This window comes from Lagopus muta, chromosome 23, assembly GCF_023343835.1.
Source record: "Lagopus muta isolate bLagMut1 chromosome 23, bLagMut1 primary, whole genome shotgun sequence".
Taxonomy (NCBI): domain Eukaryota; kingdom Metazoa; phylum Chordata; class Aves; order Galliformes; family Phasianidae; genus Lagopus; species Lagopus muta.
In genome coordinates, this window is record NC_064455.1 from 250391 (window position 1) to 277538 (window position 27148).

At 54.0% G+C, this 27148-nt stretch overlaps 3 protein-coding genes and 1 long non-coding RNA gene across 37 annotated transcripts in view; 3 read left to right on the forward strand and 1 right to left on the reverse strand.

Moving 5' to 3' along the window:
• LOC125703821 (uncharacterized) overlaps positions 1–27148 on the reverse strand; it is a 64692-nt gene that overhangs the window by 17663 nt on the left and 19881 nt on the right. Inside the window, exons 1-8 of one of the 17 annotated variants that reach the window (XM_048968838.1) lie at positions 19071–19184; positions 18343–18605; positions 15798–15875; positions 14607–15452; positions 14202–14303; positions 13385–13489; positions 12555–12687; positions 11302–12366 (exon numbers count right to left, since the gene is read on the reverse strand). The exons of 3 other annotated variants lie outside the window; for them this stretch is intronic. In XM_048968838.1, the coding sequence (XP_048824795.1) occupies positions 12312–12366; positions 12555–12687; positions 13385–13489; positions 14202–14303; positions 14607–15012 (801 nt within the window). In that variant the 5' untranslated portion in view covers positions 15013–15452; positions 15798–15875; positions 18343–18605; positions 19071–19184 and the 3' untranslated portion in view covers positions 11302–12311. Of the gene's footprint in view, positions 1–11301; positions 12367–12554; positions 12688–13384; positions 13490–14201; positions 16827–16980; positions 17149–18342; positions 18606–19070; positions 19185–27148 lie in introns of those variants that run through there. 13 more of the 17 variants (XM_048968819.1, XM_048968839.1, XM_048968817.1 and 10 more) reach the window with 13 other exon arrangements.
• Positions 600–8197, forward strand: LOC125703828 (uncharacterized). Its single transcript, XR_007380972.1, has 5 exons — positions 600–661; positions 1374–1442; positions 1746–1847; positions 2560–2664; positions 3362–8197. It is a non-coding gene; the product is annotated as an uncharacterized LOC125703828 (long non-coding RNA).
• The window catches only part of LOC125703823 (uncharacterized), a 41966-nt gene continuing 33492 nt past the window's right edge, over positions 18675–27148 (forward strand). For 5 of the 18 annotated variants that reach the window (XM_048968858.1, XM_048968857.1, XM_048968856.1 and 2 more), the window contains exon 1: positions 25713–27067. Coding sequence is in view for 5 of the 18 variants with exons in the window: in XM_048968850.1 (XP_048824807.1) it covers positions 22267–22478; positions 23400–23544 (357 nt within the window). In the remaining 13 variants the exon portion in view is untranslated. The other 13 variants (XM_048968841.1, XM_048968842.1, XM_048968843.1 and 10 more) reach the window with 6 other exon arrangements.
• LOC125703826 (biogenesis of lysosome-related organelles complex 1 subunit 3-like) lies at positions 19492–21673 on the forward strand. Its single transcript, XM_048968861.1, has one exon. It carries the CDS (start codon positions 19643–19645, stop codon positions 20144–20146), a length of 504 nt encoding a protein of 167 aa, XP_048824818.1. The 5' UTR covers positions 19492–19642; the 3' UTR covers positions 20147–21673.

The window sequence follows — 27148 nt, forward strand, 5'->3', positions numbered from 1 at the left end:
GAGAGCACTGTGTACGCTGCCAGGTGCCAGCCTACACGTCATCCTGGCCACTCCGCAACTTTGGAAATCGTGACCTGAGTCCTTCTGCCATCCCGTTGCACGACCCGCATCCAGTGACCGAGGGAGAAGGAGATCACGCCATGCAATGGGAATTTCTCCCATCTGTTCTTGATTCTAGGTGATGCCCTTGGTGCTCCCTTTGCAAATGATCGTTTGAGTTCGGATTTTGTGCCTGTGCCTGTGGAACAACCCAGAGGTAAGTTGTGAGTGTTTGTTTCCTTGGAGGCAGAAACGTTCATGCTCTCCCAGTTTACTTGGGTGCAATTTGACTTCAGATCCCCTCAAGATCTTCCGAGTCGGTTTGAGCCTTGAGGGGCATGCACAGTCGAGCCATGAGTATTTCTTTACTCGGAGAAGTATGCCACATTTCAGTGGGAAGGTTACCGCTGCCCCTCTTCAGCTGAGAGAGCCCAGACCTTTGTATTTGGGCCGTGGCATTCCCTGGCCCACCGCCAGAGCCTACAGGTCACTCAGGGAAAAGGAGGCCCCACACGTGGGGGAAGCTCTCTTCACCTGTGTCTGATCACACTTGTGCCTGCAGGCCCTGCTGGTGAATCCACAGGAGAGTATCCTGTCTACGAGCCTGAAGGGGATGCTGGAGGTAAGTCAGCAGGCTTCATTTCCTCGGTATTGGATCATATTTGGCTGGGATAGTTCAGCAAGGGTTCCGCTTTTCAGCGGCCAGCGGGTTCTTCTCCCCGAGAAGCGTGGATGGCCGTTGTTTCTTGGGTGCTCCGTGCTGTCAGCGTGGTGTTGCCTTCGTCCCTGTATCTCCGAGGTCTCTCAGCAAGAAAATTTCAAGGGGCTGAGTGTTCTTCCATGAGGTCCCTGAGCATTGTTTCCCGTGGCCTGGAGAAAGTATTTGGAAAGCTGTGGAATACCAGCCAGCAGGTCACCTGGCTGCTCTGCAGCTTTGGAACTTTCCCCCCGTGCCATTAGCTGAGCCCCTTCCTTCACCGCAGCTCGCTAAGGAAGAGAGAGATGGGCACTTGCAATGGCAACGTTTCTCCTCTGTCCTTGCTTACAGCTGTGTCTCCAGGCAGTGGCTTACCAAAGCCTAGGTTTAGTCCAGTTCATGCAGTTAAGAGGTGGGCTGAGCTCCAGGAGGGTGTTCCTCTGGGCGGTTGCACACGGGGTTAGTTATGAATGGCGGCGGTGCCCCTGCAAGGCACCCAGGAGCTGTTTCCGAGGTGCTCCTGTGTGGAAGGGAGAGAACAGAGTCGTGAAGGAATCCCTGGCTTTAATTGCATCCTGTGTCATTCTGCCTGGAAGGATGTTTAATGGGAGTTGCTGTGTTGTGCGTTTGTTTGCAGATGGGACTGGAGCAGGTGATCCAGGATCCGCTCTGAGCTCTGGGACCGAAACTCTGGCGGATGGCATGGGTAAGTCACGGCTTTGTAACTCCTGCGAGAGCTTTCCTCGCCCATTTCAGTGCCATTTCTTGGCACGATCCCCCGTATGCTCTGCTCTTCAGTGATGCTGCAGTGTGTGAGTGAAAGCTTTCCTGGGTCTTTGGTGGCAGAAGCGCCCCCATGGATGTCTTTGCCCGGTCGTTCGTTTCCTCCTGCGCTGCAGCCCAGCTGGAATGCCAGCGCTGAGTAGTTTGTCTTTACTGACTCTGCTGACTCACCGCTGGTCTCCAAAACTGCATGCACCTGATATTTGACTTCATACATTCTGTACAGGTCCGGAAAGAGCAGAGGATGAACCCGAAAGAGGAAGAAAGTCCCAGGGCTTACCCCGTCTCCTAAAGGAACTGCTGAAGGAAATAGAGAAGGCACCGCGTGGTAGGTATACTTCAGTCTGTTCACCGTGAGACCTGGGAAGCTGAGGTCTGATGTTCATGTGTGGACAAGCCGTAGCCTGGATCCGTAGCAGGAAGGGATTGCTCAGGGCCGTGCTGTGGCGGTGTTCCATGTAACGCCTTGCAGACACTGTCAAGCACCAGGGATGGTCTGCTGCCACTTCTGCATCCAGCCAAGACCCAGCGGCAGCTGCTCCCCCAGCACGACCATTACTTGTCAGAGCTGCTTTGTGCAGACGCTGGCACCCAGGCGGCAGCAACTGGCGAGTGCTGTGCTTCTGTTCGTACAAAGCCCTCTGTGCAGCTGAGCCAGTGCAAGGCAGGAGGAGCATCCCGAGCAGGGATGGCTGCCTGTGCTAGCAGTGCTGGAAACGAGCTGGAGATGCTGATTCTGAAGGTGCTTGTGCTGGAGCTTTAATTTCAGCCTGCAGATAGCTAGCTGGCTGTGGTGGTTGGTGACGCTCGCAGCACGTGGTGTGAGGGCCTTGCATAGGAGCTGATTCCTGAGGAGGCATGAGAGGGTCGGCACCCTCCAGTTCCTGGGAGGGCCCAAGTGCCCTTGGGCAACGGAGGGGGTGGCAGTGGATGTGGGGGGCTGGGAGCAGCAGACTTTGGGCGGGCTCAGGGTTGGAGTAGCTCAGTTCCCGATGAGAGCACATCGCATCCAATCCTACTGTCCTGCTTTCTTTCTAAAGGAATTGACCAAGAAACTGAGCAGGATGCACTGCAGGAAGGCAGCCATCCCACCCTGCCGGTCTCGGACAGTGGAACGCAGGCAGCGCCAACAGCTGGCACGCCAGGTAATTTCTGTGCCGCGTAATTCCATCCAGCATCACTAACCGCGTCAGCAACCTTGCACACCAGGTCAGCAGCCAGACCTGAGCGTGTGGGCACAGAGCACGTGTCAAAGAAGCCAGGGATGGCCCTGTGAAAGTGGCTGACCTCAGTGGGGTGTGGAGAGTTGTTCCAGCGGCGTGCCAGAGGAGGGACGTGCAGACCTCTGTGACGCTGCTCAGGTCCCACCACTCGCAGTTCCCCGAGTTGTGAGCCTTGCCCTTTTGCAACAAAGCCACCCGAGGGCGATGAGCGGGGTCCTGTGCGGTAGGAGCCTGCAGGGGTGTTTCTCCCCTGGGCTGGCTCCGGCTGTGCCCTGCGCTGGCTGGAGCCCGACCTCCAGCCTGGGGGGTGTCCTGCGGGAGTGCTCAGGACACGCGCGCTGGGGAAAGCGTGAGGGGTTCTGCTCTGCAGTGCTCCCCACAGACAAAGCCCAGATCCCAGGGCACAGCCCCAGCCCTCGGCCCAGAGGAAGACACGATTAGTGCCTGTGCAGCCTCTCCGTCCCCAACGAGAGGTGGAAGCGATCCTTCTTGTCCCCCGGTGCTTAGGCACAGAGACAGAGGCACCCGCTAATGAAAATCTCTGGGGTCCATGGAGCACACTGGGAGATCATCTGTAGCAGGTGAAGGGTCCGTGGGACAATTGTCTTGTTTCTTCCAGGGATGAATGCCGGGAAAAGCACAGAGGCTGCTGTTCACCAATCTGCGCGGAAGCGCTACATCGCAGCCGTGGTAATGTTCCCTGCTGCGGTGCTGGCCTGTGGTGCTGTGATATGGATGTGCAAAAAATACTTGTGAGTAGGCTTTTCCCCAAAACACCCGATTGCTGCATTTGGCAATGAAGCATCTGTAGTGCCAGGATCCTGGACGGCCAAATCAGCTGCTGGCAGTGCACTGCCAGGACTTACCAAGTTGCCAAGTCTTTCAAGTTTCCCCTTATTTCCTGTCAGTGAGTAGTGCTTTCTGAAACTCCTTCTCACAGAGTGCGCAAGAGAGAAGAGAGAGCAGCAGAACCGGCTCATGCTGATACCAACTAGGAGAGAGTTCCAACTGGAGACGAGGGCAGAATGGAGCTGGGAGAGGCAACAGAAGAGACTCTTGCCCCATCAAACAGGAATCTCAGCAATAGTTCCGGTCCATTCCGTTCTGCCATCCAAGAGGCCAAAGGTCTTCAAAGTCACCTGGAAGGCCTGGAGCGTGAACTGAGAGCCGTGAAAGAGGTCCACGGGAACAGTCCTGAGTGCTGCTTTCTGTCAGCGGACGGCCCTGAACGTGAGAGCGGGGAATCAGCAGCAGAGCTTTTGTCCTTCATCCCGCACTCTCCAGGACAAGTATCACCAATAATTTGAAGATTCTTAGCTCGCCATAGCTACCATCCTTCTGAGGGTCCTGATGAGGACCCAGAAAGCGAGCTTCCTCCGTCTCAGATGATGAACTGGATGCACCTCAAGATCTTGTCAGACTTCCTGCACTGCTCCATCTGCAAGACTACCCCCTGCTCCACTTGAGGTTCAAGTGGAGGTGTGCAGGACGTGGGTGAGCTCCTACAAAAGCAAAACCAAAACCAAAAACAACCAACTAAACACCCACAATAAAACAAACAAACAAACAAACAAACAAACAAAAAATCCTATGCTGCTCTTCCTGTTGGATAAACTGAGGTGATGCTTTTTCTAGCTGAGACATTGCATTGGGTCTTGAAGTAGATTTGAACTGGTAGAAGTGGGCATTGCCTGCATTCCATTCTCCGGATTTTCTTGCTGTTCAGAGTTAAGGTGCCATGCATCCACTCCCCTGCTCTATCTGTCTCCTGAATCGTGAGAACAGCCTTTCCATATGGTGAGAACATCCTTTTCACAGAACTGGAGTGGATTCATGCCCATGGAGACCTAATGAGGTTCAAGAAGGCCAAGTGCAGGGTGCTGCACTTGGGTCCGGGGCCATCCGGGGTATTTATAGAAAATGGGGGAAGATCTCTTTGAGAGCAGCCCTGAGGAGAAGGACTTGGGGGTTACTGCTCCTTAAGAGGTTGGAAGTTCACAGTGAGGTAGACTACTGGCTCTCATCCGGTGACCGCCGGGGCCCCCACCACATTTTTAGGATGCATGCTCAAGAGCGTGGGACAATATGTTAATAATTTCTTAGAATTCCAGCCCATTTTTGTGGGACGTAAAGAATATGTGTATGTTATGTCTGTCAGTATGTGACCAGTGCTTGTCGTGGTGTGTGAGTCTCCCTCTCACTCAGCATGCATCAAGTGCAACTTTGCAGATGCAATGCAGCAAGTGAGTGCATGCAAACGCTCTGGTTCCCACGCTGCACCCACCCCATTCCTGGGGCAGAGTGGGGTGCTGGGTGCTTTGTGCAGGCGGGGTGTGCTGTAACCCCTCCGCTTTGCAGTTGCTGAGGTTCCGAGGATGCCCCAAACATCATCTACTGGAGGTCCAACGGCTGCCGATGGATCTAGAGGGGGCTGCCAAAGCCCATCTTGAGGGCATTTGGGGTGAAGTCGCTCCCCATCCAGCAGCCTTTGGAAGAACAGGCTGGACCAGTTTGTCCTCATCCCAGAAAAAAACAGTGTAGCCCTCGGCCTGACGCAACCGGAGTGGCCGCCTTTGCGAAAAAGGGAAAAACTCTTTGGAACTGAGGATTCCTCGATTCAGTCCTATTGCAGGGATCTGGCCAAGGTAGGGGCAAAAAGCCCTAAAAACATGGGATTCGCCTTGTGCCTTGAAATCTCCCCCCTCCACCCAACCCCTTTATAACTCCATTAGCACAGCGGGGAAAAAAAACACAATTTTAGAGTCGAGGAGCCAGCATTCTTTTAATCACACCTTTAAGATTGCGTCCTGGAACCCCCAGATGAACAGGGTCCCTGCATTCCTGCAAACAAATCTTTCCATTTCCAGTGCTGACTCCTATCAGAGTTAGGACAAAGTGCCTCAAAATGCAGCCTGACATCGCCAGCGTGGGATATCATGGGGAAATAGCTGTTGTGGGCTGTGAAGGTAAATGGCAGGAACTCGGCCTCAGTGCAAGTTCCTCAGTTCAGCTCAGTTGCAAGCTGAAACCCAACCCAGCAGCAGCAGCAGCAAGGAGATATTGCTGCTCTGCAAACGCCTTTTGCAAAGCCCCACATTGCGCTGGCATCTTGGTGCCAATCTGAAAGCATTTTCCTGCTCCTGTTTTGCTTTTGGTCTCCAAATCGTGCTGCAAGATGCGGCACGGATGATTCAGTAAGCAACTTCATTTTTCCTTTCTGCGCCATTGAAGAGTTAATCCTCTTGAAAATGCAGTTTTGCATGGGTTTGCATGCATCTGCAGCATTCTGCAGCCATTGCAGGTGGCGGTGCACGAGGCATCGCCCACCAGCAGCCCCAGGGAGCAGGTCCCAGAACTGGCCATACATTGCTGCTATGTGAAAATGCAGCTGCTGGGGAGGGTTGGGGAGCATGCATGCACCCACTCCCTGCAAAATCTTTGCAAGGGGAATCTTCTGTTGGCAAAATCTCAGTAATAACGAGGAGGGGTGTATCTTCCTTCCTGTACATCTAGTAAGATGAAAGTAGATGCAAATTGGAAGCAGAAGCCAGCTTGCTCTTCTTCCATCCACCTCCCTAGCTCTTTAATTCCCCATGCTTTACATGATGTTATGATGTGGAATACTGATAACAAAAATCTTAAAACCATGACAGCTGCTCACCTTCAGAAGGCATCAGGTAGGCAGGGATCTCCAGCAAGGGATGCCCTCATTTCCGCCACCAACCCTTAGCTGAAGTCTGGGAAGGGATGGACCCTGGCTCTTCCCCCTTCTGTCACTCAGGTGCACTGCAAGAAGCTGAGCTCCCCTGGGTTGGCCCTGCCTTCCACCAGGTGCTCCATCACTGGTTCAGGCTGCGACTTAGCACTTCTGCTACACCATGCTATTAGTGTGTGTGGCACATTTCTAAAACCCTTTCCACCTCCAGCATTGGACCAACCTCCGTCTCCGGCTAGCAGCAACCTCAAAGTTTCTACAGCAAAACCTGGTCGTAGACAAAACCGTCTTGAAACGGGGTCACAAATCTAGCAGCAAAATGCATCCTTTTACCAGTTCTGCCACTAAATCGCTTCATAAACAAGCTATTATCCATCTTCTGCCTCCTTCTCCGCACTTGATGAGATTGATATTACTTACCCTACCTTGTCACTATTGCAGTGCAGTATTGTTTTCCCTGAGAGAAGCCTTCCTTAGCTCTGTCTTTGATGCCACTGAAGATGACTTAACCTGTACTGCAGTCATAGCAAATCTTCTCCATCCGGAGGAGGCATTGAGGAAGAGTAAGACAAGTGATGCACAGAGTATGTGAGATGTGTGATCAAGTGCCTTGCAGCAATCTGCCTCCCTGGATCCCTCCAAACCTGCTCTCCTTACTCTGGATTTATTTACATGGGCATCTCTGGGGTGGAAGCACTCTGGACATGCCTTTTTTGAGCATGGAAGGGTGCAGCTCTTCCCACTAAAGCACCAGCAAGCAGTAATGTTTCGAAATCCTGCACTCAAGTGGGGCCCTAAAGATGCCAGCTGGGCCATCCCCATCAGTAAGCAAGATAGAACCAGCATGTTGTGCCTTCATAAGGCACTCCAACCTCATGACCATGAGTCCTGCTCTGTGTCCTCCCAACCCTTTCTCCCCATGCCAGCTTGATAGCTGGATACAGATACCCACCTCCTTTTGCAGCAGCCTTAAGGGGTTGAGGAATCAGCCCCACTGCTGGAAGCATGGTCAAGACTTTGTTCTCCCACTTGACGGTCAGGGTGAGGAGCTTCACTTGCCTGGGGATTCATCGAGCAAAGCTGCTGAATACTTTGCTGGGCACCACAGCGGGCCAGCGCCCCACCAGGACTGAGACTTGCTGCCCATCCCTGAGGATCACAAACAACTCAGAACTTCTCCATGGGCACTGACGAGCAGTGCAGAGAGCAAGGAAGCCAAGGCAGCGTTGCAGTCATCCACCAAAAGTCAGGTCCTGCCAATCACAGAACATATGTTTGAATGCTGGTCCAACTATTTGGAAGAGAGATGAACGAGATGGGAAGAAGCAGATTTCTTTGCAGGTGTCATTGCTGGAGCTCTGCGCTCTCCAGCTGCCTGTACTGGTGGGAAAGGGGTATGTGAGGCTGCGGCGAAATCTCTTTACTTGTTTCTTTGTTTTCGTAATGATAAAAGGAGGGAAAACAAATGGAATCAAGCAAATATTTCTGCAAGGTTGGATCAAACGCATCTTGAACGTCACCGGGAGGAAAAGGGGATTCAAGAAGAAGACGGAATGGTAATGGGGTTATTTGAAGTAAACTAACGGAGAAGTGAAGATGACTCCTGTGCAGCCAAATAAAAACCAGTAAAGACCAGTATGGCCTCATCGTGGTCAACGGAGTCCCAGGAACTAGTAAGAGCCAGTAGGAATGCACAGTAGGAATGTATGCCCCAGGGCCGGTGCCGGCCTCATGGGCTGGGGCTGGGGCTTTGGGCCGTGGGCCGCGCTGACCTCACTGTCTGGGGCTTCAGCCCCAGGGCTGGTGTCCGCCTCTGGGCTCGGGCTGTGGCGTGAAGTCCCTGGACTGGTCCCAGCCTCTCGGGCTGTGTCTCTGGTCCCCAGGGCTGGTGCCAGCCTCGTGGGCTTGGGCTTTTGGCCCCGCGGTCGTTCTTGGCCTCTTTCTGTGGCTGTGGCTTTAGTCCCTAGGGCTAGTACCAGCCTGTCTGGCTGTGGCTGTGGCTTTAAGCCCCATGGCTGGTGTCAGCATCCCTGGCTGTGGCTTAAGGCCCTGGGGTCGGTGCTAGCCTCTCAGGCTTTGGCTTTAGGCCCCATGGCCCGTGCCAGCCTGCCTGGCGGTGGAGGTAGCTTTAAGCCCCAGGGCTGGTGCTGGCTTCCTGTGCTATGGCTGTGGCTTTAGGCTCTGGAGCTGGAACCGGTGTTCAAGCGCATCCCAAACATCACCAGCAGGCTTAAGAAGAAGAGAGAATGGCAAGAAGGAGCACACTGGAAATCTACATGAGCTCTTAAAGGTGATTTCAGGCGAGTTGGGTGGAAGGAAGGGGGCAGAGGATGAGAACAGGTCTTTTTTCCCCTTCTTTTTAAGGAACGTTTAGGGAAAGGGGAGTGCAGGGGAGAATACCCGACGTCAGTTCTTAAGAGTAAAACATCTGCTCTTTCTACTGCCACATGTGATCAATGGTAGCCAGGTACATAAAATACCCATTGAATTCCTTCTTATTTTGCTTGGTTTTGCACTTCATCATGTGAGGAATGTGAACAGGAGGTAGAAACACAACGAGCTCTCCCTTCACCTTCACGTGCTTTCGCAGGATTGTCTGCTCGCAGTTTCAGTCTATGCTGGGGCTGTTGATGCATCCTCAGTGCTGGGGACTGACTCTCAACAGATAGCGGCGAGGGAGCTGCTCTTCTGTGTACAAAGCCCTGTTCCCAAATTGGATCATCTACGCATCATTTAGCACCAGGCTCCCTAAGAAGATGAATGACGTAGAATGCAGTGTTCTTCAGCTTAACTGGGCTGCTTCATGACCATTGTAGCCAAGACAGCCACCTGGTGCCACCTCACCTGCTAGACCCCTTCAGATCACAAGCAACAAATTTAAGGCAGCACCTTCCCACTTGGCACTCAGTGCATGTGCCAGAAGTTACCACCAACATGCTTTAAGGATTTCCCGGGCCTGCTCTTTTGGATGTGTGGGTACCCCTCCTTACCGTCTGGGAAGCTGGTCACCCATCAGGGCAGGTGAGGCTGTTCCACAGATATCCCTTAATTCCTTAAAGAATAGTTAATTGGTATCTCTGTCCTAGCCGGGTGCATTATACTAGACTCCCACACTGACATCCACTTTATTTCCTTGTCCCTTAATCCAGACCCGGGGTGTCTCAGCCGTGTCATTGCCAACTACAAGCTCCGTCCAGCCAAGCCCACCGCTACATACAGCAGCACCATTCCATCTCACCTGCCCTGCTCATCTGTCCTGGAGGGCCCAGAGCCATCCATCACACACAGCACACCAGTCACAGGACCCTTCCCACCACGCCTCATTTATTCTGCTGCTGATGTAGCTCTGAAGACAAGCTAAACCTTCCAGCTCCTCTTGCTTATACCTCAAGCCGGGTATATTCCTATAGAAACACGGGAAAAGTGCTGCGGTGTACGCAGCTCCAAGTGGAGCAGCCAGCTATCTTGGCAGCACGCAGTGCCTCAAACTCTGGATGCCAATGTGAAAAACCAACAATGCTTAACCACCCTGCACATGGAGATCTGTAGGGCTGCTTGTTACCCTGGCAGCTCTGTCTGCTCGGCTGAGTTGGTTCCAGGTGGTGCAAAGGTGGCATGGCACAGGGGGCATTGCTTTCTGCCAGCTGGATACAGCTGCTGGCTGAACTGGCCAAGACGGAGCCCACCCTGTGCGCCTTCCCATGTGCACATCCACCCCGAGAATGGAAGTCCTCCTTCTCTGTGTACCCCATTCCACCACAACGAGGAAAGAAAACCATTTTGGCACCTGAAATGCTTCTGCTCCTGCAGCCTGGGCACTGCAGTCACAGCTCTGCAAAGGGTCATGTCCGCAACAGAAGGACTTTCCCCAAAGCAGGGGGAAAAAACAGGGAAATTCAGCAAGAGAGGAAAAAGAAGTCGTTTTCTAACTCTTGATGCAACTAAGCATGGTGTGTGCCAAAACATGAGGGGGCACTCAGCAATTAAAACGATTTTGCAGAGGGAAAGGAGAGAGGGAAAACCTTCCTCTCAATGCTGCAAGGCCCTGAGGAGATGAGAAAATCAGACAAAACTGCAAAATGGAGAACGCCTTTTCAGGGGCGTTCCCCTAAAGGGAATGGGGAGACATAGGGCAGATGCAATGGGACAGGGCTTAACCGGATGCAGTTTAGAAACAAATCACCCCAGCTCTTGCTTGGGCTGTTGCCCTTTGTTGCTGGGAATCCTGGGGATCCCAAATGTCCCAGCTGCTGGCTTTCCACCTGTATAATCAATAGATATTAAGATGTTATAATCACAGTATAATTGTATAATCAATAGATATCAAGATGTTATAATCACAATATAATCAAGAGAGTTAGGCAAAGTAGACAACGATAACAAAAAGAGAATAAGTGGAAGAGCTTACCCTTCGGCTCAGCTCACCACAAAACACCAAGAGAGGTGATCTCCAGAAAAGATCCTTCCCCTCTGGTAGCCAGCTCTTCAATAGGTCTAGGAGGAATTGCCTTCACCTGTGCTCCTCTGGCTGACTCGTGGCTCGCCTCAGGTGATTAATCAGAGGTTCAGGCCGTGACTCAGCAGTTCCCATACACCACCGTACATCCTCCCTTGGAGCCAAGCACGCCTTTCCCAGCAGCAAGCAGCAGGCTGGAGTCAGCACCAAAACCAAAACCTCCTTGCACCTTGCCCTGTCCTTCCTCCACACGTTGTCTCTTAGTTTCAGAAAATAGGGCGAGACCCCAGTGAAATGAAAGCTCTGGGACAAAACGGCTGCTTTATTCTCCTCCTCCCCTTTCCTTGTCTACACCCCGCAGAAAGGACATTTGCCAAGCAAGGGACGCAATTACCAGGTGTATGAGGGGCAGAGCAAACCAAGCTCAATTTCAAAGGCTTGTTTCTTTCACATTACTTCCCTGAGGTCCGATACCATCATAGAATCATAGAATCATATAAAGGCCTGGGTTGAAAAGGACCACAGTGATCATCTAGTTTCAACCCCCCTGCTACGTATAGGATCACCAACCAGGCTACCACCAGTCCAGGCGGCCCAGAGCCACATCCAGCCTGGCCTTGAATGCTTCTGGGGACGGGGCATCCACAACCGTCTTGGGCAACCTGTTCCACCGTTTCACCACCCTCTGTGTGAAAAAACTTCCTCCATTAGGAAGCCTAATCCACCCCTGTCTCCAGTTAAAACCACTCCGCCACGTCCTATCACTATCCACCCTCGTAAACAGCCGTTTATCCAAGAAAGAGAACAGCATAGGATTTTTTGTTTGTTTGTTTGTTTGTTTTATTGTGGGTGTTTAGTTGGTTGTTTTTGGTTTTGGTTTTGCTTTTGTAGGAGCTCACCCACGTCCTGCACACCTCCACTTGAACCTCAAGTGGAGCAGGGGGTAGTCTTGCAGATGGAGCAGTGCAGGAAGTCTGACAAGATCTTGAGGTGCATCCAGTTCATCATCTGAGACGGAGGAAGCTCGCTTTCTGGGTCCTCATCAGGACCCTCAGAAGGATTGTAGCTATGGCGAGCTAAGAATCTTCAAATTATTGGTGATACTTGTCCTGGAGAGTGCGGGATGAAGGACAAAAGCTCTGCTGCTGATTCCCCGCTCTCACGTTCAGGGCCGTCCGCTGACAGAAAGCAGCACTCAGGACTGTTCCCGTGGACCTCTTTCACGGCTCTCAGTTCACGCTCCAGGCCTTCCAGGTGACTTTGAAGACCTTTGGCCTCTTGGATGGCAGAACGGAATGGACCGGAACTATTGCTGAGATTCCTGTTTGATGGGGCAAGAGTCTCTTCTGTTGCCTCTCCCAGCTCCATTCTGCCCTCGTCTCCAGTTGGAACTCTCTCCTAGTTGGTATCAGCATGAGCCGGTTCTGCTGCTCTCTCTTCTCTCTTGCGCACTCTGTGAGAAGGAGTTTCAGAAAGCACTACTCACTGACAGGAAATAAGGGGAAACTTGAAAGACTTGGCAACTTGGTAAGTCCTGGCAGTGCACTGCCAGCAGCTGATTTGGCCGTCCAGGATCCTGGCACTACAGATGCTTCATTGCCAAATGCAGCAATCGGGTGTTTTGGGGAAAAGCCTACTCACAAGTATTTTTTGCACATCCATATCACAGCACCACAGGCCAGCACCGCAGCAGGGAACATTACCACGGCTGCGATGTAGCGCTTCCGCGCAGATTGGTGAACAGCAGCCTCTGTGCTTTTCCCGGCATTCATCCCTGGAAGAAACAAGACAATTGTCCCACGGACCCTTCACCTGCTACAGATGATCTCCCAGTGTGCTCCATGGACCCCAGAGATTTTCATTAGCGGGTGCCTCTGTCTCTGTGCCTAAGCACCGGGGGACAAGAAGGATCGCTTCCACCTCTCGTTGGGGACGGAGAGGCTGCACAGGCACTACCCGTGTCTTCCTCTGGGCCGAGGGCTGGGGCTGTGCCCTGGGATCTGGGCTTTGTCTGTGGGGAGCACTGCAGAGCAGAACCCCTCACGCTTTCCCCAGCGCGCGTGTCCTGAGCTCTCCCGCAGGACACCCCCCAGGCTGGAGGTCGGGCTCCAGCCAGCACAGGGCACAGCCGGAGCCAGCCCAGGGGAGAAACACCCCTGCAGGCTCCTACCGCACAGGACCCCGCTCATCGCCCTCGGGTGGCTTTGTTGCAAAAGGGCAAGGCTCACAACTCGGGGAACTGCGAGTGGTGGGACCTGAGCAGCGTCACAGAGGTCTGCACGTCCCTCCTCTGGCACGCCGCTGGAACAACTCTCCACACCCCACTGAGGTCAGCCACTTTCACAGGGCCATCCCTGGCTTCTTTGACACGTGCTCTGTGCCCACACGCTCAGGTCTGGCTGCTGACCTGGTGTGCAAGGTTGCTGACGCGGTTAGTGATGCTGGATGGAATTACGCGGCACAGAAATTACCTGGCGTGCCAGCTGTTGGCGCTGCCTGCGTTCCACTGTCCGAGACCGGCAGGGTGGGATGGCTGCCTTCCTGCAGTGCATCCTGCTCAGTTTCTTGGTCAATTCCTTTAGAAAGAAAGCAGGACAGTAGGATTGGATGCGATGTGCTCTCATCGGGAACTGAGCTACTCCAACCCTGAGCCCGCCCAAAGTCTGCTGCTCCCAGCCCCCCACATCCACTGCCACCCCCTCCGTTGCCTGAGGGCACTTGGGCCCTCCCAGGAACTGGAGGGTGCCGACCCTCTCATGCCTCCTCAGGAATCAGCTCCTATGCAAGGCCCTCACACCACGTGCTGCGAGCGTCACCAACCACCACAGCCAGCTAGCTATCTGCAGGCTGAAATTAAAGCTCCAGCACAAGCACCTTCAGAATCAGCATCTCCAGCTCGTTTCCAGCACTGCTAGCACAGGCAGCCATCCCTGCTCGGGATGCTCCTCCTGCCTTGCACTGGCTCAGCTGCACAGAGGGCTTTGTACGAACAGAAGCACAGCACTCGCCAGTTGCTGCCGCCTGGGTGCCAGCGTCTGCACAAAGCAGCTCTGACAAGTAATGGTCGTGCTGGGGGAGCAGCTGCCGCTGGGTCTTGGCTGGATGCAGAAGTGGCAGCAGACCATCCCTGGTGCTTGACAGTGTCTGCAAGGCGTTACATGGAACACCGCCACAGCACGGCCCTGAGCAATCCCTTCCTGCTACGGATCCAGGCTACGGCTTGTCCACACATGAACATCAGACCTCAGCTTCCCAGGTCTCATGGTGAACAGACTGAAGTATACCTACCACGCGGTGCCTTCTCTATTTCCTTCAGCAGTTCCTTTAGGAGACGGGGTAAGCCCTGGGACTTTCTTCCTCTTTCGGGTTCATCCTCTGCTCTTTCCGGACCTGTACAGAATGTATGAAGTCAAATATCAGGTGCATGCAGTTTTGGAGACCAGCGGTGAGTCAGCAGAGTCAGTAAAGACAAACTACTCAGCGCTGGCATTCCAGCTGGGCTGCAGCGCAGGAGGAAACGAACGACCGGGCAAAGACATCCATGGGGGCGCTTCTGCCACCAAAGACCCAGGAAAGCTTTCACTCACACACTGCAGCATCACTGAAGAGCAGAGCATACGGGGGATCGTGCCAAGAAATGGCACTGAAATGGGCGAGGAAAGCTCTCGCAGGAATTACAAAGCCGTGACTTACCCATGCCATCCGCCAGAGTTTCGGTCCCAGAGCTCAGAGCGGATCCTGGATCACCTGCTCCAGTCCCATCTGCAAACAAACGCACGACACAGCAACTCCCATTAAACATCCTTCCAGGCAGAATGACACAGGATGCAATTAAAGCCAGGGATTCCTTCACGACTCTGTTCTCTCCCTTCCACACAGGAGCACCTCGGAAACAGGTCCTGGGTGCCTTGCAGGGGCACCGCCGCCATTCATAACTAACCCCGTGTGCAACCGCCCAGAGGAACACCCTCCTGGAGCTCAGCCCACCTCTTAACTCAACTGCATGAACTGGACTAAACCTAGGCTTTGGTAAGCCACTGCCTGGAGACACAGCTGTAAGCAAGGACAGAGGAGAAACGTTGCCATTGCAAGTGCCCATCTCTCTCTTCCTTAGCGAGCTGCGGTGAAGGAAGGGGCTCAGCTAATGGCACGGGGGGAAAGTTCCAAAGCTGCAGAGCAGCCAGGTGACCTGCTGGCTGGTATTCCACAGCTTTCCAAATACTTTCTCCAGGCCACGGGAAACAATGCTCAGGGACCTCATGGAAGAACACTCAGCCCCTTGAAATTTTCTTGCTGAGAGACCTCGGAGATACAGGGACGAAGGCAACACCACGCTGACAGCACGGAGCACCCAAGAAACAACGGCCATCCACGCTTCTCGGGGAGAAGAACCCGCTGGCCGCTGAAAAGCGGAACCCTTGCTGAACTATCCCAGCCAAATATGATCCAATACCGAGGAAATGAAGCCTGCTGACTTACCTCCAGCATCCCCTTCAGGCTCGTAGACAGGATACTCTCCTGTGGATTCACCAGCAGGGCCTGCAGGCACAAGTGTGATCAGACACAGGTGAGGAGAGCTTCCCCCACGTGTGGGGCCTCCTTTTCCCTGAGTGACCTGTAGGCTCTGGCGGTGGGCCAGGGAATGCCACGGCCCAAATACAAAGGTCTGGGCTCTCTCAGCTGAAGAGGGGCAGCGGTAACCTTCCCACTGAAATGTGGCATACTTCTCCGAGTAAAGAAATACTCATGGCTCGACTGTGCATGCCCCTCAAGGCTCAAACCGACTCGGAAGATCTTGAGGGGATCTGAAGTCAAATTGCACCCAAGTAAACTGGGAGAGCATGAACGTTTCTGCCTCCAAGGAAACAGACACTCACAACTTACCTCTGGGTTGTTCCACAGGCACAGGCACAAAATCCGAACCCAAACGATCATTTGCAAAGGGAGCACCAAGGGCATCACCTAGAATCAAGAACAGATGGGAGAAATTCCCATTGCATGGCGTGATCTCCTTCTCCCTCGGTCACTGGATGCGGGTCGTGCAACGGGATGGCAGAAGGACTCAGGTCACGATTTCCAAAGTTGCGGAGTGGCCAGGATGACGTGTAGGCTGGCACCTGGCAGCGTACACAGTGCTCTCCCCAAGCCGTGTGCCACATCCCTCACGGACCGCGTGGAAGAAGATGCAGCCCCCCGGGGCTTTCTTACTGGGAGGCCTCTAACGGACAGGAAGGTCACCCTGAAGCACTGGAGGAAGGCACGCCTGTCTCTTCCTCTGGGCCGTGGGCCGGGGCTCTGTGTTGGAAGCTGGCATTCACCTAGGGTACCACGAGTACCACGAGCCTGGAGCAGAAATGCTCACGCTTTTCCCAGCTCTCCCCAGGACGTCTCCCAGGATGAAGGCTGTGCTCCAGCCAGCAAGCAGCAGAGCCATGGCCCGGCGTGGCTGGAGCCGGCTCTGGGGAGCAGCGCTGCCACGGGCTCCAGCCCGGCTCCTGCTGCGCTGGCCCTCACCCCCTGCCCGACAGCACCCCCGTGGAAGGCAGGCCCCAGGGAAGCGTGGCACAGGGCCGTGGGGACACAGCCTGACTTCTTGCCGCCAGTGCTGCTCGGTTTGGGTCCCATCTCTGCCCACCCACCTGCTCCCGGTGCTCGCCACGGAGCAGCACAGGTCTCCCGGAAACACATGGCCATCAGTAGGAGGAAGAGGACAAGGCGGGCAGGGGCCATGGCCCCCCACACTCGCACCATGCTTCCAACACCACCGCTGCAGCCACAGTGAGTGTCGCACAGAGCGAAGCCTGCGGCACAGCACAGCACAGTCATAGGACGGGGCATTGTGACCTCACGGCTCCGAGATTCCGGGCGGCGGCTCCCCGCGGGCTGCTGCTCTTGTGATGCACTGCACCAGGGCTGCGTGGGGCCGGTGCTTACGTCACAGAAACGCAGAGTCATAGAATGGCTTGGGTTGGAAGGGACAGCAAAGAGCTTAGAACCCCAGCCCCACCACCGTGGGCACAGATGCCACCCGCGGGGTCATGCTGCCCAGAGCCACATCCAGACTGACCCTGAACACCTCCGGGGATGGAGCACGCACGGCTTCACCCGGCAGATTTTCATAGTGCTTCAACTACCCCAAGAGGGAATTATTTCCTGCTCCATGCTCCCATGACGCCTCCGGCCATTGAGGAAGGGATGCAATATGGAAATGGGGTCTGGATCAAGGATGCTATTGCACAGGTTGTCCATGCGTGTGAAACGTGCTGCAATTAAGCAAGACGAGCAGATAAAGCCTCTCCGGTACGGAGGATGACGGCTGACACACAAACACGGGGAAGCTGACCTTCCCTCTGTGGAAAGTGAAAGTGTTGTTTCTGCCCTGAACATTGAAAAGGGCAATTGATCTAAAGAATTAAGCTGCAACATACCCTTAGAAATAGCTGATGTGGAAAGTAAGAATACCATATACATATTAGTAACATATTTTAGAAACATAGTTACCAAATTACCTAACAAATACTTTCTCACGAAGCTGCAATAGATTTTGAATGTTCTAAACAATATGGGTATAGTATTGTGAACTAGGAAACAGATTGTGAGGTTGTTCATTAGACGGGCAGAAACAAAACACATTGAACAAACTTTCCAGGAGTCAGGGCCTTTACACAAAGCAGAACTGTCCCACTTTGTGGGAATGTTAGGATGCCATAGGCAGGCTCCAAGGTACTCCCCTCTATCCTCCTTCCGAGCTTATCTCTATGCAAGGACAGGTGAATGACCAGAACAATGACCAGTGTGAAGGGGCACAAATGTTAGGGGGGGGTAATTAAACGATTGAGGCTATTTCCATGTTTATGCTGTAAAACTGACATCCGAAAAGTTACGACCAAATTTGTTTGTTAAGAAAGCAATTGTTAGAAGTCAGTTAACCAATGAAGACATTTGCATCTGGGCGGCAAAGATTTGTGTCTACTCGGTGTTTGTATGATTAGTGAAACGTCACGAAAGAGTGTGAACCTGCAGTACTCAGCCAATGAGGAACCAGGGGAGAAAGAGATCAGCGGCGGGCAATAGGGGATAAAAGATGTAGCACTGCTTTCTCGGGGCTCTCCTGCTTGCAGGAGGCCCGCCATTGCAATTGCAAATAAAATCTGCTTTATCAGAGAAACCGTCCTAGAAAATTATTTGGATATTTCCAGCACCACAAACCTGCCACATCAAGTGTTACCTGCTCACGTTTTTGTTGAGGGATCTGCAGTTTCATCTGTTTTCCTTCAGTTTTCCAGTACCTTGGCTAAGGACATCCCCTTTCCTGCACCAAGTGCATGTCCCACGCAGCGTAGCGTGCTTCCAAGCCTTCCAATTTAGTCGCAGAAACTGAAGGCTTGCTGGCTGCCACCTCCCATCCCCAAAGTCCCAGTGAACTCACCCACTGCTGGCAACTGGACGCTTGGTGGCGAGAGGACCGTCACCTATCGGGTCCCACCTGGCACTCCAGAAACTGCTGCACTTTTGGACGTGCAGCAATAAATACAGCGTCCAGGAAGATTGAAGAAGCAAAACAGTTCTCTGCCCCGGCTCCTGCCCTTTGTTCCGGCCTCCACCTGCCCTCAGCGTGCGGCCAGAAGAGGAGCGGCACTCAGGAACACGATGGGAGCCCTTCGTATCTCCTCAGCTCCTGCCCTTCCAGCTCTGCAGAGACGTTTCATATCTCAGTGACATCTGCGCCCCCCCCCCCGCCGCCCCTCTCTCCCCCCCACGCACACAGATGGGCCCGCTGGGCACCGGCACCGCCGTCCCAACAGCGGATTCGTCGCCCTGCCCGCAATAAGTCTGTCAGCACCGCGTGTTCATTTGGAGAGCGCCGGCCCGGGCGCTCGGTGGGTTCCATAGCAGGAAGAAATGGTTCCCGAGGAGGGCCCTGGCACGCGCTGCCCCGAGGAGCGGCGCACACTGACGCGTGGGATCAGACTCTATGACCGCAAGGCAGTTGTAAAAGCAGGTACGTTTCATCAGGGCTGCGACGCCGGGTGCAAGGGGGGGACCTGCTCCTAACTCGCACAGCGGCAGGAAAAAGCTGCAGACGGAGGCCGAACTAATGCAGAATCAGTAGTTTCCAGGATGCGGATACGCATTCATTACATTCCGAGTACCCACCAGCACGCGGTCCCCTTCCCCCCTCGCGCGTGCACAGTGAGTGGTGAGGGTCTCCTCCCGGTGGTCGTGGGACGAAGAATCCCCATCTTCATGTTATCCGCACACCCTGCCCCCCAACCCTTCTTCCGGGAGAGCTCCGTCCGCCCCTTCGTCTCTGCGGAGCCAATTGGCTGGCCTGGCTGTCACTTAAAGCGCGGGCGGAGGGGCGAGCGGACGAACGGGGTCACGTGGGGTTCCCGCTCCGTGCGTGCCCGAGTCCGGGTAACGGGTGTGTGGAGGCGTGGCGTCACGTGACCCGGGGAGCCGGCGGTACGGGGCTGAGGAGAAACGGGGTTCCTCGCGGGGCTGGGCGGTGGGTCTGGCGCGTTATTGGGGCGCGGGGGCCACGTAGGGCTGGGAAGGGAATCCGAGGCGTCCTCCTGGAGCTGCGGGTGCCGGGACGCGTTCTGGGGGCCCGTGGGGCTGGGAAGGGGGTGGGGAAGCGGGGGTCTCGCGAGGCCGGGGCGGCGCGGGCCTGTTATGCGGGGTATTGCCCTGGGACTCGGGAGAAGGGGCGGCGGTCTCCGTGCCTGATGGGGCCGTTCTTCCCCCGACTTCCCCTCCTCCCTTTTGTTCCCCGCTCGCAGACCGTGGCCGCCCCTTTTTCCTCCACGCTGGTGCCGGGCGAGGCCTCGGAGAGCGACTTGGAGCCGGAACCGGGGGGGAGCGCGGCCGGGCCCCCCGCAGCGGGGCTGAAGGTTCCGGGGGAGGCGTCGGAGACTGAGGAGGAGGAGGAGGAAAAGGACCGTGCGGCCCGAGTGCCGCTGCCAGGGGTGCCCCGGGGGGGCCCCTCATTACTGCAGCGGCGGCTGGGGGCGGGCGAGGGGCGACTGCGGAGCACGATGGCTGAGGCACTGGGACGCGGTTTCAGTGGGGCTGCGCGGCTGCTGGAAGGCCTGGGGGGGCCCCTGGGCCGAGCCCGAGCTGGGGCAGCTGCCACCGCGCACTGCCTGTGCCTGGTGCACCGTGACCTGCGCGCCGTGGCTGCCACCGTCGCCGCCTGCCGCCTGCTGCCCGACTTCCGCGGGGAGCCGTGAGGGTGGGAACGCCAGTGGGCGGTGTTGGCAGCCGCGGGGAGCTCCTGGCGTCGTTGCAGTGTCGCTGTCGCTGACCTCCAGTGCTGTGTCCGGCGGACTTGGGGGTTGTGGTTGTCACTGATGGCGTTCTTGCTGTTGCTGCGTTTCCAGTGCTGTGTCCCCTTGAGCTGCTGCTCCCATCAACAGCACTGCCACTGATCGCTCAGTGTCTCAGCGGTGTCACCTGGCCTGTGGGGACCTTGGCCTCACAGGGACGTTGTCACCAAATGGAAGCTCCTGACAATTGCGTGGTCCGGAATTCTGTGGTTTTGCCCTATTTAGGGGGTCTGAGGTTTGTGGCACCAAATAAAGCCCTTCGGGGGCACAGCTGCAGCAAGGACACGACTTTCACTAGGCGGGTGGCAGCGTGTTCACCCGTGGCACTGTTGTCCCAGTGGTCTGAGCAAGGTCCCTTTTGTTGCCCCTCGTGTCCCCACGTTGTGGTTGTGTCCTGCCGTACAAATGTCTCCAGCACCTGGCCACTGTCCCCGAGCTGTGGCTACATCCTGTCACCCTAAGTGCCTCTTGGCCATGTCCACAGCCCGCTGCTACCTCTGTGTGCCCCTCGGAGAACATTAGCCAGGGACAGGGAGCAGCACGTGTGATACTCCACCATGGAGCCACGTGGGTCCATCAGACTGCACCCTGCCTGGGCTACCACCCCCTATGGGACACCAGGGTTACACCCTGGGCGCTGGTGGGCTTGTGGCACCAAAATGCCTGGGGCCTGGCGAGGGTCCTGGAGGCTCCCGGTGTCTCCAGGAGAGTCCCCAGTACCCCCGGGACTGACGTGAGGGGTGGTGGAAAACCAGGATGGAGGTTCCCTTTCCCCATTCCCGTGTGTTGCGGCAAAGGGGAGAGGTTTTGTGAAGGGCACGGTGGTATTGGATTCCTTTCATAAAGATTCTGGACCTTGGTTCCCTGCCCGTATCCAAATTCGAATGAAAAACAGTATTAAAAATTCCTCTTTTGAGGAAGAACCTCTGAGCACTTGTAACTGGCAGTGCTTTGATATTGTAGATAACCCGTTCCACAAGGAGTGCTGGGTGATGCTGACTGATAGCATCAGTTGTGAGCATGCTCTATAGAAAGGTTCCCGCTGTGGGGGTGAGGAAACAAAATGTGGTGATTCAATCCTGCGGGGTTATTATGGGGTTACTAGAGTCTAGGATTCTAGAGTCGGAGGATTGTATGAGGACGCTACGAGGTTACTAGCTCCTGTGAGCGTAAGTTCTGTTAATTCAGGTCCTGTGATTGTTTCCCAATTCCAGATTCTTTGACTCTGTGATGATTTTGGGCTTCAGATGTGTGGTGATTCCAGTTCCTCGCTAAGAGTATAGACTCCCAGATTTGTAGCTACGCGGGACGATGCATTTCCATATCCACCCCTGTGCGTAGCGTGTGGCACAGTTCTGAGTGCCTGACACAAACCCAAGCAAAATCAATTTCTGTTGGTTATTGAAAAAATGAATAAATTCTTTGCTTTAGTTTGTGCTCCCTGTTCCATTTATTTATGTTCTGCCTTACTTCGTATGTAACAGGTAATACCTTTTTCCCCCTTTCGTCCCTTGATGGCTCCGGACGGTCCCCCTCAAGCCAAACTATTAGTCGCTTACTAAGGATCCGTATCAGCAAGGTGTCTTGACATGGAGGTGGAAAGGATCTCTGCAGGTGTGACCTTGAGAGGCATCCCTGCTCAAGGGCAGAGCTCGTCCTGCAGCCTGCTGCTGTGCTGGAGAGCTTAAGAGGTGCTTGTGCTGCTCTGTTTTGGTGGTAAGATGATTGACTCGTTGCTGTGCTTTGTGTTTAGGCTAGTGCTCAGTTGGCCCTCAGCTGTTGAGCCAGAGGTCTGCTGTCAGTTCTTTCACCTCCCAGTTTGAGACAGTTTTGTGATCGTTAATGTGATTTAGCCAGGAGTGTTGCTCACTGTCTTCCTGTGCCAGGCTGAGGGAGGAGGGTGGGAGAAAGGAGGAAAGAAAGGGAGAGGAGGGAGCGCACCATCACACTGGCTTTGCTGGGGAAGAAGCCTGGTGAGAGCAGTGCTGCTGGTCTGAGTCCCAGCTGGCTTTTACCCCTAGGCAATGCCCTGCAGGTGGGCTGGTGAGGGTGGGGGTTGGGCAGGGATTGCTGCATTCCCTCACACCTCTCCTGCCCATTGTTTCTCTTGTCCCAGCAGGCTCCAGTTTAACATCTGCCTGCAGCAGAGCAGCAACTGGCCGCAGCATGTCCATCTCAGGCAGGGGCTTGGGGAAGCAGCCAGGAGCGGGCATGCAGCAAGAGATGGGAGTGCAGGGTGAGAGTTAGGCGTCCTCAGCCAGCGTTTGTGTGCTGGGAACAGAGAAGCCGCTGGGACAGGAGTTTCTCTCCTCTCCAAGCTGCTTCCCTGGGCCTTGGCTGTGCCCAGCAAGGAGCCTTTGCAGGAGCCCGTGGCCTTTGCAGAGGTGGCCGTGTACTTCAGCAGCGAGGAGTGGGTGCTGCTGGACCCTGCGCAGCGAGCGCTGCACCGGGATGTGATGCTGGGGACGTAGCAGTGCGTGGCCTCGCTGGGTGAGGGCTTTGCTGCTGCTCCTTCTTGTTAGGGCAGCTCTGGCCGTGCAGAATGAGCCTCTGCAAGCAGGGCGTAGAATAAATGCAGTGCAGTTACTTATTGACCAAGGCAACAGCAACGGAAGAAGCACAGAGAAGCGTGAGTTGCAGAATTGGTGTGCTCAGTCCCTTGAGAAAAGCCCCAGAGTCACTGCTGACACACAGGCGCCAGCCTGGAGGGGTTGGATCAGCTCCCTGCAAACAGCCCTTGTGCTGCTGTTCTGCATGGTGCCACCAGCTCCAGCACCCAGACGTCACCCAGATCACTCCCTTGGAATTCTACACTTTTTCTGTTTGTTTCCCATAAACCTTGTTGAGGCCTTGGTAAACAAAGCATCCTAAAGGGAGCAAAGAAAATGTCCCTGCATCATCTTCAGAGATGTAAAAGGGCTCCAAAGGAAGTCGGTATGTGTTGGGCCAGTGTCATTCAGAATTGAAACAGGGACACGCTGGCATGCGCCAGAATGGGCTCGTGCTTAACATCTCGTAGACAGGGTTGAAAAGAAACCTGAAACACACGCAGCCTCTGTAGACCCACCCCTCCAAAATCAGCACATTTTGCACAGCCAGAGGTGCCTCCCCAGTCTTCCGTCTGTTGGCAGTTTTACTTCATCTGTTTTTTCTTCAGATCACAGCAGAGTGAGTGTGCCTGCATCAGCGGAAGAGCTGCCTTCGTGGAGGTGCAGATGCAGCCGGCCGCTGTGGAATTTATCTTGACCACTCAGATGTCCTCTTCCGCTCCAAATCCAGCCCAGTCATTGGAGATGGAGCAGGTGAGCGTCTTCCTCCGTTAGCTTTACCTTGATCAGACACCTTGATCAAATCCAGATCTCCTCCAAGATACCTGAGACAGGCTTTGACTGTCAAGGAGACAACAGGCTCCTGGGCTGGTGTAAGGATATGGCAAACGTGGCTACCAGTATCTTTCTGGGAAGCCAGGGATGCTCTACGAGAACATACAGCTGAAAGTTTGGCTTCTGCTGTTAGGCCCTCACACTGACAAGCTGCACAGAGTAACTTAAATCTGTCCCCCTACTCTCCCTTTTCTTTCTAAAATCACTTTCTTCAGTGCTTCTGTGTGCTTTCCCACTTGAGCTGTCTTGCAGTAGGACACAGTGCGTGATCAGTTGATCCTTACGAGCATCTTAGAAGACAAATGGCAATCAGCAGATCTAAAGAAAGCTCTTGGTGTTCATTAGCATTGATGCTGAGAAAGAAACAGAAGTCTTGCTCTTAATGTGAGATATTCTGACAGCTGCTTTCCCGGTTGTTTCTTCTGCTCAGGCTCTATAGGTTAATCAGCAGGGCTGTCCAGCTGCATGGCAAAGACTGCACGGGCCCTGCAGCTGTTGCCCAGTTCTCTGCCTGCACGGCAGAGTTGTGGCTTTAGGATGAGCCACAGCTTAGGTGCGGAAATAGTGAGGAAATAACTGCAAGGTGTTTGTGCCCAGCCCTGGAACCTGCAGCTTTCCTTGAGTAGCTACTAAGACCATGAGTGCACCTGGTCCTAGCAGCTGGCACTGTGAGCTACTGTGGTAGAAGTTTAAAAGTTTGTCTCCAAAAACAAGCACAGGCTGTAAGCAGGCCAAGAGCAAGACACAGCCAGATTCAGTTCTCTGTGTCCACCTGCACGCTGGGTTGCAGCCGCTGCAGTCGTGTGCAGCGTTTCCTGTTGCTGGATGCTGAGAGCAAACCCAGACCTCATCAGAAGAAAACTGTCACTATCATGACAATATTTGTGCTTTTCCTTTACAAGACGCGGTTCTTAATTGTGGCCCGAGTCCCTGTGGGTTTCTTCTCCTGCCACAAAGCTGCTACCCTGGAGGAGGCAGAGGCACGGACACCAGGCCACAGCAGCTCTCCCATTGTGTCAGACAGCAGAGACATTGAAGTGGAAGAAGGCCCCGCAGCTTTACGGGGGAAATTCCACACAGTCTTTGGCTTTCCATCCAAAAGATGAGGAGGAGTTTCTTTTGCAGCACCTATCATAATTGTTTGGGTGTTTTTTTTCCATTATTACTAATGCAAAACTTGCTGAAAGTAGGTTACCTTAACCACGCGTGAGGTGTTGTAGCAAACTTCCGCTCGCTTTGGGCTCTGAGGACTCAATTCCCTTACAGCTGCCTGATGGGCTCAGTTTAGCCACATAATGGCACCGTTCCTTCCCTGTTAGGCAGGTCACAAGGTATATGAAGCCATCTGATGTTGATGCTTGCCAGTACTGCCTGCACCTGGAGACATCAGGGTTTTCCTGAATTCAGGACTACGTGCCTGAAATAAATCCTGGTTTCCCTCTAAGCAGAGCTGTTGGACTGACTTCCTGTCTGCTAAGACTGGGAAGAGGCAGGGCTGCTGCAGTCCCAGCCCCACCTGGCATGGGTCTGGGTAGGGACGGGCTGCTGGCTTTGTTCTGGGCACTGCAGTGCTCTGTGGCCAAAAATCACCCCCAGGAGCTGTGCTACTGGCTGTGCCCACGCCTCGCTGGCGTATGTGGCTGAGAAGCCCCTGCACGTGGCCGGCTGGGAGCTGCTGCCCTTCTGACCAGCTCACTCCAAAACTGCTCTCTGCTTGGTGCACAGGCTGGAAGCTATTACTCAACAAATAAGGCAAATAAAAGAAATAAACGCTGAACAGGGCTTATTGTCACAAGGTAGCCAGACAAGAGGAGTGAGAAAATGCATGCTGTATTTTGACGCAAATACATGACCCCTGTGCGGTGCCCGGTTCAGCAGTTCAGCTTGCCTTCGTGCACTTTGCCTGGTCGTAGGGAAAGCGGCGGGGTCTGATTCAAAGGCGGAGTTGTTTGGATGCTGTATTTATTGCTGCACGTCCAAAAAGTCCAGCACGTCCAAAAGTGCAGCAGTTTCTGGAGTGCCAGGTGGGACCCGATAGGTGACGGTCCTCTCGCCACCAAGCGTCCAGTTGCCAGCAGTGGGTGAGTTCACTGGGACTTTGGGGATGGGAGGTGGCAGCCAGCAAGCCTTCAGTTTCTGCGACTAAATTGGAAGGCTTGGAAGCACGCTACGCTGCGTGGGAAATGCACTTGGTGCAGGAAAGGGGATGTCCTTAGCCAAGGTACTGGAAAACTGAAGGAAAACAGATGAAACTGCAGATCCCTCAACAAAAACGTGAGCAGGTGACACTTGATGTGGCAGGTTTGTGGTGCTGGAAATATCCAAATAATTTTCTAGGACGGTTTCTCTGATAAAGCAGATTTTATTTGCAATTGCAATGGCGGGCCTCCTGCAAGCAGGAGAGCCCCGAGAAAGCAGTGCTACATCTTTTATCCCCTATTGCCCGCCGCTGATCTCTTTCTCCCCTGGTTCCTCATTGGCTGAGTACTGCAGGTTCACACTCTTTCGTGACGTTTCACTAATCATACAAACACCGAGTAGACACAGATCTTTGCCGCCCAGATGCAAATGTCTTCATTGGTTAACTGACTTCTAACAATTGCTTTCTTAACAAACAAATTTAGTCGTAACTTTTCGGATGTCAGTTTTACAGCATAAACATGGAAATAGCCTCAATCGTTTAATTACCCCCCCTAACATTTGTGCCCCTTCACACTGGTCATTGTTCTGGTCATTCACCTGTCCTTGCATAGAGATATGCTCGGAAGGAGGATAGAGGGGAGTACCTTGGAGCCTGCCTATGGCATCCTAACATTCCCACAAAGTGGGACAGTTCTGCTTTGTGTAAAGGCCCTGACTCGTTGAAAGTTTGTTCAATGTGTTTTGCTTCTGCCGGTCTAATGAACAACCTCACAATCTGTTTCCTAGTTCACAATACTATACCCATATTGTTTAGAACATTCAAAATCTATTGCAGCTTCGTGAGAAAGTATTTGTTAGGTAATTTGGTAACTATGTTTCTAAAATATGTTACTAATATGTATATGGTATTCTTACTTTCCACATCAGCTATTTCTAAGGGTATGTTGCAGCTTAATTCTTTAGATCAATTGCCCTTTTCAATGTTCAGGGCAGAAACAACACTTTCACTTTCCACAGTGGGAAGGTCAGCTTCCCCGTGTTTGTGTGTCAGCCGTCATCCTCCGTACCGGAGAGGCTTTATCTGCTCGTCTTGCTTAATTGCAGCACGTTTCACACGCATGGACAACCTGTGCAATAGCACCCTTGATCCAGACCCCATTTCCATATTGCATCCCTTCCTCAATGGCCGGAGGCGTCAAGGGAGCATGGAGCAGGAATTAATTCCCTCTTGGGGTAGTTGAAGCACTATGAAAGTCTGCCGGGTGAAGCCGTGCGTGCTCCATCCCCGGAGGTGTTCAGGGTCAGTCTGGATGGGGCTCTGGGCAGCATGACCCCGCGGGTGGCATCCGTGCCCACGGTGGTGGGGCTGGGGTTCTAAGCT